Genomic DNA, 12837 nt, shown 5'->3' with positions numbered 1-12837 from the left:
CTCCAGGTTCCCCTCAACTCAAGAGACACTAACATTTAAATGATGAAGCTTGGAAGAAGGTAACAGACCTGTGGAGCATTTAGCTGAACATATAGTAGAGAGATGATTGTCTCCTGTTTAAATGCACAATATTCCCCCACAGACTGACTGTATCTATAGAATCAGTGTGACATCACACCGGAACCACAGCAGTTTACTAGTAGCCTATGAGTTGTGCCAAACAAACGTTATATCTCAAAAACTATACATCACATCGCTTATATTTTGACATTCTGAGTGAGAGCAGAAGTAGCTCAAGGGTCTGATGTATAATATATGTATGTCGTGTTAAAGTTGTGTGAACTGTCGCAGTTTTTAAAATGAAGTGAATTTAGTAGAAAGCACTGCTAGCGTGAGACACTCAAGGCTGGCTCCATAGGGTCCCATTATAAGCTGCCGTTTGTGTACCAACACTGATCCCTCGTATAGCCTACTGTAGCTCTTGGGGTCAAAAAGGTTGCTGACCCCTGACCCCTGCACTAGATTGTCTTTTCCATCTGCCACATGAGAAGGTCCCAGATCATGTGGAGAAAAAGGGGGTTATTTTAACAGATCAGTGTGGTAAATTAAAATGATGGGAACTAACCCTAACCCAAGGCAAACAACCATTAATATAGTAAAAATCTATTATATTTTCAGCAAAGCATTATATTTTCCCCTTTAAAATATAACTTACACCAGTTTCATACATCTTATGATGTCAACTTTAATTTTATCCCATACACCATAAAGGTATAAGCCTCTAGGTCTGCATGGAGTGAGGTTACACCACACCAGCTGTCAGCCACACTGCAGCTACATGTTGCAGCACAGTGCCCTCTAGTGGTGTCGACATACTGCTGCCTGCTGTCTGGTCTCAACTGCTCCACTGGTAGTGGTTACATCCTCCTATTGATAGGATTCTGTTACATCACCACACGGCCATCATGGTAGGAAAGTAACAGGTGATTGTAATCAATTAACAGGTGATTACAATCAAGTGACACAAGCAGCCAGGGATGTACTACCGAATGGGCCTACCGGCCGAGCCAGTAGCCAGGGGCCCATAACCCAGAGCGTCTTCACAGGGTGCACCGTGGATCTTGTCCAAACCTGGGATCAAATTAACCCTTATGGCACCAACCCTTTATTTTTGACAAAATGTTCCACAAGTTTATGGACAATTAGAGGGTTATTGTACTTTTGGTTTTAATTGAGTGTGCCGCACTGTAAGACCCAATAGGCCCAAATGCAAGACTACATGCCTATAAGGTTTAAACTTCACTTCCTTGTGTTTTTGTAAAACAACTTTGAATTGAACTGTAAATCCATTGTGTGTGTTGCTGTAATAGCTGTATATTTTTTTGGGGGAAAACAGTGTGCAAACAGCCAGGGATGTATTACCGAACGGGTCTACCGGGCCCAGGCCCAGGGGCCCAATGCTCCAGGACCTATCTGTCAAACTCCTGAAGTTTACAGACAACACAGTCATCATCTGCGACTGCGATGAGTATGCATACAGACAGGAGGTTGAACGGTTTGCCCTCTGGTGCGGTCAGAACAACCTGGAGCTGAACACTCAAAACTCAAAACTGTACAGAGGAGTCCCCCAGCACTGGCCACCTCGCTATATCCAACAGCTCTGTGTCTACGGTGGAATCCTATAGCTTCAGTTCCTGGGATCCATAATCTCTCAGAACCTCCATCATCCAGTCTGTCCTCTGCAACTCACATCACTGTCTGGTTTGGGTCTCCCACCAAACACAACAGGCACAGACTGCAACAGATGGTCAGGACTGCAGAAAACAAGTCATTGGTGCCAAACTGCCCTCCATCCAGGACCTGTACTCCTCCAGAGTCAAAAAACCAGGCAGGAAAGCTAAGGAGAAAAACATGTTAATGCAAGGTGTAAAACCATAGGTGTAAACGCACCGTGATCAGGATGTGATCAGATCTGCCTGACCACATCTGGAGGTAGTCTGGCTCACATTGAGAGATCTCTTTCACCCCATTTACACCTGGTTTTTAAATGCGACCATTATCCAGATAACTTGGATACAGGTCATATTTAAAAAGGTGTAAATGTTTGAAAGCCTTTGTTTACAATGTGGTGTGGCTTATTTACACATTTACTGTGGGCTTTCATATTTAGGCTACTTGTATTTGTAAAATGTAACTACTTTATCTTTATTATTAATTATTATTAACTATTGCAGTCCTCATGACAGCCATGTAGGGGTGTGAAGCCTTCGTTTCCTGAGTTATTTTTCTCCTGTGTTTTGTATTAGTTAAGTTAGGTAAGATACCGGTTGTTTCTTTGGGGTTGTTTTTATTTGACAGGTAGCCTAAGCTTAACTCATAAATAGATTTTGGTTATTGTTTTGGGTTGTGCACATCACATTACATTAAAAACAACTGTTGTTGGACTGCAACCTATGGTGGCCTGGTCATCCTTGGGAGAGGGGAAAGGGGGGAGTCGCCTTTTTTATGTTATGTCTCTGGTTACCCCTAGGCTGGGCATACCACTGCCTATAATCCTATGTCAAAACAATGAGAGCAGAACAAAATGGCATTCAATAATACATTATTATAAGGTTCCTGACACTTTAAAAGTTGGACTCTGGTATTGATCATGCCTCCAATACAGCTGTCCAATTGTTTATACTTGAATATCAGGAATATTAGGCCTATGAATTGTGTCTCACCTACTGCTGTTCTGAGCTTGTGCCATTCCTGCTCTGTCTCAGTGCAGGTGTGGACAGACAGGGGGCACAACCTGCACATTCACCTCTGAGTAGTAATAATAATAAACTTTATATAGCACATTTCAAACATAAAATGCCAATCAATTACATCACCAGTTTGAAACAGCAAAGCAGCTGTGTGGTTACACACTGCAGTGCCAGCAAGACATGAGCAGTGATTTGACATGAGGATGACAGGATCCGAATCCCCAAGGAAAAATCTGTCATGAATCCCAAACACCCCCCCCCCCCCCCCCCCCCCCGCTCCGTGACCGTTGCATGCAGGGACGTGAAACCAGACCTGCTTTGCATACAGGAATCATGGTTAAAACCAAACCTAGATTTTAATAACGCGGTGTGAAGGGTATAATGGGATGTGTGGGAGTAGTGGAGGGGAAGAAACTAGTTGTCCGTTTTTTTTAGAGGAGCTGGACTGATAACAAGACTAATGGATTAGGGGGAACATTGGATGGATTTGTCCAGAAGGAGGCGGTAATGCAACATGTTGGATGCCAACCGCCGTAAAAACAAACAGAAGAAGAAGAAGTGACCTTCCGGTAGTAGAAGGGACCAATGGTGTGGACGCGTTGACGACGGTGTTTATGTAATTGACCTGATTGGTCGACCTGGCTAGAGCGGGGAGCTTTAAATATTCTGTTTGCTGACACTGACGTCAGTCTCTCGCCAGTCCTTGCCAGTTACAGTAGAGCCACACTCTCTTGACTGTCGTACCGAGCATTGGAAGTCAACGCGTCCGTTTGAAGAGACGACTAGCTAACAGCCAGAAGACTAGCTAACAGCCAGCCAACATGCACCCGAGTGCCTACCGCCTGCGTTTAGCAGGAATCCAGCTTCTTCCTAATCGAGGTTTGGAGACAGGTGAGGCATTCTGATGATGAAAATCGATGGAGTTTGGTGCTACCGTCTCTGCTAGCCAAAAACAAGCTAACGTCAGTTAGCACATTAGCTAATGTGCTTGCTGGGTTGAGTGGGTTCTAACTAACATGAATTAACGTTACATCTTGAAGGTCGGTGGTTACGGTAATGGTTAACGTTAGGCAAGTAAACAACTTGGTTATAGGGGTTGGTAAAAAAAAAAATGTTAAACATGTTTTAATGGCCGCCGGGGTTTATCTTTGCAGGGCAATGTACACGCCCATTAGCTAACGTTAGGCTCTCCTATCATGCTAACAGTTTGTTTTAATTTACAGCATTTTGGTAAGCTAACTTAACAGATGGATGTTTGCAGTGCCTTTAAGACTGTTGTGATTATCTACTCACAAGTTGACTAGCGTTAGAAACCAGAATTAACGTCCGTGTGGAACAGTGGAACCCAGGTTCGGTGAAAGCAGTTAATTTGGCATTAGCCATATCCCTATGAGAATATGGTAATGGAAGAGCAGGGGTAATCTGCTGTGTATGGGGCTGTTCACAAAGCGTTTTTGCATGGAAAAAGCTGCCTGGAGCACTGTCTGTTTGTGAGGAGAAATAAACTTAACGGACACACCGTGATAGGGTGATCTGACGTTAGCTATTGCAGCAGTTCGGTCAAGTTGGAAATATACAGATTCGCACTTCTCGGACTGGAGGATTGCTCGTTTACGTGAAAATGAGGTTGTAGCTCGTTGTCTACCTTACTAAGATGGGAAAGAGGCGTCGTGTGTGCGGTACAAACGCTTCGTTTATGAGATATTGATCCAGGAAGTGCGAATCTGTCAATATATTTACAACTTTACCGAACTTCAGCCACCTCAGAACTAATGTGTCCGGTCGGTGTGGTCCATACTGCTATAGTTATGAGCTGCCTGTTACAGTATCGTCAATCCACTGATTACAACGTCATATGTTCTGCCAAAAAGTCATAATTAACTGCAACCAAGTGATTAACGTTAGCTAAAGGTGATAGCCAAAAAGTGATTATTTCTCCATATTGTGGCTGTTATGGAGAATGACAGTGCAACAGATTCTGTTAAAGTGTCATTATTATAAACAAGACACCAAGCCCTGCCAGCTCAACAGCAGTGCTGTTGTGTAGCTGAGCCTGACGTCCCTACTGTTGTTGTTGTTGTTGTTGTTGTGGGTGGTGATAGCCCTTTTTAGTATTTACTATATATTCTCATTAGTATAGTAATATGCTAGTGTTTATATTTTTTATTCTTGTTGAAATGGCTGGTGTGATCTAAATTGCTTGTCATTTGTTAGGATATGGCACAGACACTCTTGATCATGGCATTAGATATGAGTCTGTAGCCAAAACCAAAACAAAGGCTTTGGGCCTTGCATAGCTGACTTGATTGGCTGTAAATGCACAGGGCTCCCCAGCAGATAGCATTGTGCATGATGCTACAGGGAATACATCTTCTTTGCATGGCTGTATGATGACGTAAAGGAGCTTAGTAGCTAGCAACACGCAGGAGGCGGCCTCCCTGTTGGCCAGGGCGTCAGGTGTGCGACTCGAATGGCTGAGGGGAGTGAGTTTGGACAGATAGAATAGCAGAGGTGAGTCAGAGCCAGAACCTTTTAGAGACGTGCAGGGTATCCGCGGGGTCTTGAAAAGTATTAAAAGTTGATCAATCAATTTAGGGGAAATTAAGGCCCTTAAAAAGTATGAACAAGTTTTGATTGCCATTGGAGAGGTATACAATTTGGTAGCTATTGTGCTGATGGTGTTAAATGAGCATATATTGTCCCATATCGATCGCAGACCCCTGAATTGAATCGAAATCGTATCGTGGCAGACTTTGTGATATCAGCAAATCTCGTATTGTTGTCCAAATAATCAATATAATATTGTATTGTGATGAAACTTGTGATTTACACCTCTATTGCTGATGTGACCAGTGGCGTTGTTGAGGTCTGGAAAAAGTATTAAAAAAGGTCTCAAAAGCTATTGAATTTAACTTCAGGATTCCCTCATATACCCTGGAGAGGCTGTGTGAAGCAGGTCCTGGCTCCTCGCGGGGCAGTGTTGGTGTGGGCCGCTCAGGAGGGAGAGGCAGTGCCTACAGGGCTGAGCTGCCTCCCACCCTGATTGGTTGACAGCTGTGGGGCAATCTGCTTTCCTTGATAGTCGGTGAGAGAAACACTGTTGTTGTACAGTATATTAATGGACTCTTTCTTTCTTTCTTTACAGGATCTAATTCTAAGCGTATGGTTCTGCTTCCTGAGTCGCCCAAAAAGCGGTAAGCACCTAAGAACTGAAAACACTTAAAGAAGCCCCACCCCCTTTAGATATTGGACAGGTTCACAACTCCTGCCCCCATCCTCCCCCATATGAGTGCTGGTTGTATGACAAAAAACTATTTCTCATTTGGGTCTTCTCTCTTTCAGGTTAGACGCAAGTCTTCATGAGGCTAGAGTGGATCAACTGATAGCATGGAATGGAGATCTCTCTTCCCAGGTAATCTAAAAACAGGATGTAAATCCTTTCTAGTCAACTTGGCATCTTGGGGCTTCCGGAGACTTGGATTACACCAGACGAGCAATCCCACATTTTCACTATTAATGTTTCCTTTTTATTTGCGTCTTGTCTTCACAGCTGGCCATCTCCAAGGCTGAGGTTACCAGGCTGAAATACACTCTGGAATCTTCTCAGATGGAGTGGAGCAGAACTATCTGCTGCCTTCAGGCTCAAATCAGCCAAGCAACAGCCGACAAAGCCCGCTTGATTCAAAATGAGCAGGAGACTGAAAAGTACTACAAGTCACAGGTGAGTGTGATCTCACACACTACCCACTGAACACAACATACTTTTCAATTTCTCTCTTGTGCAGATCTCTAAGGCTGGCTTTACACGCTGAAACCTTCACGCAACTTTAGTTGGTTGAAACTGAGGTGAAACTAAGTTGCAAATGATTTGCATGGTCTAAAGCCCTCAGCAACGCACTTGAAACTTGTCTGAAACTCTGCTGCAACAGTTGCAAAATTCTCAAGTTTGTGAAACTAGTTTTATGCAACAGCCAATCAAAATGCTGATAAGTAGGCTATGCTATTAATGCACTGATGCATGCTCGCATTTGCATGAAAATTATGTTTCATGCTATTTGCAACCTGCAACTACCGTAGTTGCCTAAAAGTTTCACAGTGTAAAGCCAGCCTAACTTATTTGAAGTTTCACAGTGTAAAGCCAGCCTAACTTAATTGTTGAATGGTGGTTGGGGGTACATTTGTTTAGAATTAACATAATTACACCAGAGTATTTATTTTGAAGTACGTAATTAATGCTTCCTTTTGATGTGTGTCTTGTGTCTTCACAGCTGGCCTTCTCCAGATCTAAGCTTCTGATGCTGATAGATATCCAAAAATTTGCTGAGGAAGCGTGGAGCAGCCTAGAGTGTAAACTCCGTGAAGCTACAGCCAGCAAGGTCAGATTAAAGCCTCACAGCTACATTTAGTCCATTATGACCTGATGCATCATTTGTGATTATTTTTTATTATTTTGACATATATACTGTTACAATGTTGGATGTTCATATTAAATATATATAATTTAAGAAGTATATGATTTGAGGTGGATTTTCCCTTTACGCAAATCTAATTTTTAACCACTGCACAATTCCTCTTTCCACAAACTGTCTAAAACAGGAAGTGATTGAGACGGAAGCAATAGATCTGAAGAATCAGCTGAACACTGCATCAAGCTCCATGAAGCTCATGAAGGAGAGCATCTCTGCTAAAGAGCAGGTGCTGAACACTGCATCAAGCTCCATGAAGCTCATGAAGGAAAGCCTCTCTGCTAAAGAGCAGGAGCTGATTGAAGCACAGCAAGGCTACCAGGAGGCAGAGGTGAGTGTGATCTCACACAGTCACCAATGAACACAACACACTTTGAAGTTTTACATTTCTCTCTTGTGCGTATCTGTTAACTTAAATGTTGAATGCACAATCCTCTTTCCACGAATTGTCTAAACAGAACGTCATGGAAAATCAGGTCCTTGATTTGAAGAAGCAGCTGAAAGGTCTAGTAAGCTCCCTGAAGGCCAAAGATCAACAGCTGGCCTATCACCAGGAACTCACTGACCTGAAGGAGCTCCAGACGGACGGCATCTCTCACTATCTGAAGGCGGAGGTGTCGTTCCTGCTTAAAGAGGACCTGTTGATGGACGAGTACTACGAGGCAGAGGTGAGTGAGATCTCACACAGTCTCCACTGAACACAACACACACTTGTGCATATCTCCAACTTAAAGAGTTGATTTTGAAGTAAAACAAGATAGATTGTGTGTCAAGACTAGGGTTGTCACGATACCAAAATTATGACTTCGATACCGATACCTGCCTAAATATTGCGATACTCGATACTTAAACGATACCACGGCAAAAAGCTAAAACAACAGGAAAAGTCGTGTAATAATGGACGACAGAAGAACATGGGAGTTAAAATTCATGTTTTGAGTCTTCATCATACTTTATGTGGTGTTCAAAGATAGCTGGGGAAGGCTGCCTCAACTGATTCTGCTGGCATCTCATTTGACTCAATAGAAAATGAGGAAATGTGTTCAGTAGAGCGCAGAATAGAATAATGTCTGTTCAGTCTACTTTAGTGTAATCTGAGTTTGAGCTTCATCATTAAGTGCCAGATTTACAGTTAATCTCATGTATCTTTATTTATTTCCACAATAAAATGTATGTGGTAGCCTATGTGGTGTCAAGTGTTTTCTTGTTTGTTCATACATGTAGGCTAGGTGAGTTTTTGACAATTAGTATAACATTAATCATGGATTATTCTAAATAAATAAATAATTCTCAGTGTTATTAAAGCTTTTACATGGTAATATGCAGTAATCTGATGTTCCTTATACTTAGTGTATGTGAGTTATTTGACAGTTAACGTTATACAGTTTGCAACCTCATATCACTCTTAAACACCGTCATATAGCCTACCCCCTTGGCAGAGGTTAGGCGCATTGCCTTTAATTGCCTCGTCAAACGAACTGAAAAACGTTTGCTTGTCACAAAATAAATCACACTCGCTTGACTTGACGTTATCACATTCGCTAAACTGTGACACTTTGTACTAGTCGGATCGTCTGTTGGAGAGATGCTTTGGCAAGTCAAGTGGACGTGTTGTCTCCCTTTTGCCTGTGTAAACATCGTTTTACAGACGGACAGCTTTGATGTCCGTGCATGCTTCGGCATAGCCGTTGTAATCTGACTGTATGGTTGTAATATTAAGTGCTGACTCCGCCCGTGTGGGCCAGATTCAACATACGCTGTTAGAAATGACAAGCAAACCCTATCCTGCTGCTCTCAGGTAGGATAGAGGCTGCAGTGAAGGCGAAGCGCTGTGTGTGTCAGACAGGCAGAGCGAACGAGAGAGAGAGAGAGGGAGAAAAGCCAGCAGGCAAAATCCGTAGAGATTCAACACATTAACGTTGCTTCCCATGGTCAGAAAAAGTCGCCAGATTTGTCGCTAGTTGCCTTTGAGAAATAAAGTCGCCACGTGGGTCTGAAAAGTAGCTAAATATATCGACAAAGTCGCCAAGTTGGCAACACTGCATGTCCACCCGATCGGCTGAACAGAGGAGTGGAGAGTGGAGTGTCAGTGAGACAGGGGAGGGCGGACTTGGCACGCCCACAGGGAGTTGAAACAGACAGAGCAAAGCTGCAGCACACAGACTCCGGTGGAGAAACAGACGGTGGCACATGGATGCAACGCAACTCATGTCATTTTTAAAAGTACCGGTACTAAATTAACGTGGTATAGTATCCTTTTTAACGTCAGGGTATCGCGGTACTGTTGTAGTACCGGTATACCGTGCAACCCTAGTCAAGACACACACTCTGTCCCCTTCATTCCTCGCCCACCAATCTCACTAAATCCCTGTCTGTATCTTCCTCCAGTCTTGCCTCTTCCCTCAAGTCTTTGACTACAAAGACGAGCTCGACCCTCCTGGCAGCTCGTCCGGGGCAGTCCTCTCTGCGTCCATGATGCCTGAGCAGCTGCACGACAGTCGGACTCAACCCAAGGTTGGTTTGCTTTTTGTATTATTGTTGTTGGGAATGATGAATATTTCTTACATTTTGCACTAAATAGTGCTGGTTGCTATAATGTTGGCAATTTGTCTCCCTGTCTCAATCTGACAGAAAAGGGTCTTCAGCTGTTTTGCTCGTCCCTTCTCTTCGAGCACCCCCAAGAAAGGCCTGAGCAAAAGGCACAGTGCTCAGGTGGCAGCTGAAGCAGCCAGGAAGTCTGCCAGAGTCACCAGCAGCACGGCCAAGACACCAGGCCTGCCAGGGAGCGCTCACAAGGTGACCAGCAGCACGCACATGTTTGAGGGACACACTCTGAGCCATTAACCATTCATTGTTTCACACTCACTGAGAGATTTAATCATAGAAATACAAGATATACACGCTAGCGCCTCCTCTGGTCGGTCAGGGCGCCTGTTCGGGGGGCAGAAGGGAACTGGTGGAAATAGCGCGATCGTCCCACGTGCTAGGTCCTGCCGGTGAAGCTCCCCGCTGTCGGGTGAAAAGAATCGGCTGGCGACCACACATGTATCGGAGGAAGCGCGTGTGCGTGTCTACGGCTCTCCCCAGATCGGCAGAGAGGGTGGGGCAGCGACCAGGGCAGCAGGGGGAATTGGCAAAGTACAATTGCGGGGAAAATCAGGAAATAAAAAAACATTAATTGAAAAGATTTAACCCATTGATGCCTGATGCAGCATTTGCGTGTATATCCCTCATTTGTGTGTGTATCCCTTTAAGACCGCGAACCGCGTCACGCCATTCGCGGTCTTAAAGGGATACACACACAAATGCTGCATCAGGTATCAATGGGTTAATATAGAAATACAAGGGACAGCTACCCCGTGGAGTCTGTGCTTAGTTAGAGACTTGCACACACACTGTGTGAACACTAAATGCATGCAATCACACATGCCTAATATAGAATATACACAATTAGAAGGAGCAATTTGATCAGAGATGCCGTTTTATCTCTTGTATTTTAGATGCTTGCTATAATGTTGGTAATTTTGTCTCCCTGTCTCAATCTGACAGAAGAAGGTGAAGACCAGCTGTTCCCCCCGCCCCCTCACTTCAAGAAGACCTTCCAGCTCTCAACCTCACCCCGTCTTGAGTCGAGTGAGTCTCTTGCACGTACGCACACACACACACACACACACACACACAGTACATTGTCTTGAAAACAGCCCTGCATATAATGCCTCTCACGATTGCACTATTTGTGGTTCTCTCAGGTTGCAAAAAGGGAGCTCTTCGCATAAGGACAGAGGAGGGAGAGCAGCTTCAGGAGGAGCCAGAGCCCCCACACATTAAAGATAAGGACCGAGGAGGGAGAGCAGCTTCAGGAGGAGCCAGAGCCCCCACACATTGAAGATAAGGACTGAGGAGGGAGAGCAGCTTCAGGAGGAGCCAGAGCCCCCACACATTAAAGATAAGGACCGAGGAGGGAGAGCAGCTTCAGGAGGAGCCAGAGCCCCCACACATTAAAGATAAGGACCGAGGAGGGAGAGCAGCTTCAGGAGGAGCCAGAGCCCCCACACATTAAAGATAAGGACCGAGAAGGGAGAGCAGCTTCAGGAGGAGCCAGAGCCCCCACACATTAAAGATAAGGACCGAGGAGGGAGAGCAGCTTCAGGAGGAGCCAGAGCCCCCACACATTAAAGATAAGGACGAGGAGGGAGAGCAGCTTCAGGAGGAGCCAGAGCCCCCACACATTGAAGATAAGGACCGAGGAGGGAGAGCAGCTTCAGGAGGAGCCAGAGCCCCCACACATTAAAGATAAGGACCGAGGAGGGAGAGCAGCTTCAGGAGGAGCCAGAGCCCCCACACATTAAAGATAAGGACCGAGGAGGGAGAGCAGCTTCAGGAGGAGCCAGAGCCCCCACACATTAAAGATAAGGACCGAGGAGGGAGAGCAGCTTCAGGAGGAGCCAGAGCCCCCACACATTAAAGATAAGGACAGAGGAGGGAGAGCAGCTTCGGGAGGAGCCAGAGCCCCCACACATTAAAGATAAGGACCGAGGAGGGAGAGCAGCTTCGGGAGGACCCAGAGCTCCCACACATTAAAGAGGAAAAGGAGGACCTCTGGACCAGTCAGGAGAGAGATCAGCTTCAAGGGCCAGAGGAGGCTGATATCTCCCAGTTCACATTCACTCCTGTCACTGACTGTGAATATTGAAGATGATTAAGAGAAGCCTCAGTCCTCACAGCTTCATCAAAGCCAAATTGAGGAGAACAGAGAGGCAGAGACTCTAGCCAGTAGCAGCTCAACTGACCAGATGAAGACAGAAGATGATGGAGAGGATTGTGGAGTATCAGAACCAGCCATGAAGTTAGATCCATTTACAACCAACTAGTGCCGGAAAAAAGTGCAAGACTTCAGACTCTTCTGAACCTGAGACTGAAGACACTGATGATTTATGACGGAAACTCTTGAACCTCAGTCGGGTTTAGTCACAGGTGAAGAAAGGCTTTAGTTGCTCAGTTTGTCATAAAAGATTTGACTACAGGAGCAATCTGCTGAGACACATGACAGTCCACACAGGTGATAAACCAGTTAATTGTGCAATCTGTGGTAAAAGATTTAGTCACAAATCACATTTGAAGCCACACATGAGAGTCCACACAGGCGAGAAACCAGTTAATTGCTCAGTCTGTGGTAAAAAAGTGTTGGTTGTAAAAGACGTGAAGAATCACACAAAGAGCCACAATGGAGAGTAACCATTTTTGCTGTCTGTGGTAAAAGACACATAGGGAGAAAGCCCTTAATTACTCAGTTTTTGTTTTATATACACTAATATAATTGTGGTCTGTGGTTGATTGTTGATGACGGTAGTTAGATGTAGCTAGGCTCACAGTCAGCCTGTTTCTGAGTGAACAGCTGAGTACAGTTGGGAAACTATAAACAGGCAGAAAAGGGAAAAATAACAACAGGAAATTGATATTCAAATGTGTTTAGTTAGTAAAGCAGAGGAAGCAGATTGAACTGCTAACTGTTCTGTTGCCTTGACACTTTTGTCTGACTCTTTTTTTTCTGGCTCTGAGGAGATCTGTCTGAATACAATGTGGTTCCATGGTGGAACATACATTAAGTCAACTTTTAACTG

General features: G+C 44.6%; 1 protein-coding gene across 1 annotated transcript; it reads left to right on the top strand.

The window, feature by feature from the left end:
- Positions 1 to 3502: 3502 nt before the first annotated feature.
- LOC310791532 (uncharacterized protein) lies at positions 3503 to 11117 on the top strand. The gene is made up of 11 exons (XM_083653206.1): positions 3503 to 3641; positions 5896 to 5944; positions 6093 to 6162; positions 6301 to 6471; positions 7019 to 7126; positions 7347 to 7547; positions 7675 to 7884; positions 9605 to 9730; positions 9848 to 10012; positions 10766 to 10849; positions 10966 to 11117. Exons 1-11 carry the CDS (start codon positions 3572 to 3574, stop codon positions 10990 to 10992), a joined length of 1281 nt encoding a protein of 426 aa, XP_083509332.1. The 5' UTR covers positions 3503 to 3571; the 3' UTR covers positions 10993 to 11117.
- The last annotated feature ends 1720 nt before the right edge of the window (positions 11118 to 12837 follow it).

This window comes from Poromitra crassiceps (genome assembly GCF_964638095.1).
Source record: "Poromitra crassiceps genome assembly, chromosome: 2".
In the NCBI taxonomy this organism is placed as follows: Eukaryota; Metazoa; Chordata; class Actinopteri; order Beryciformes; family Melamphaidae; genus Poromitra; species Poromitra crassiceps.
This window is presented reverse-complemented; position numbering and strand designations above follow the sequence as displayed.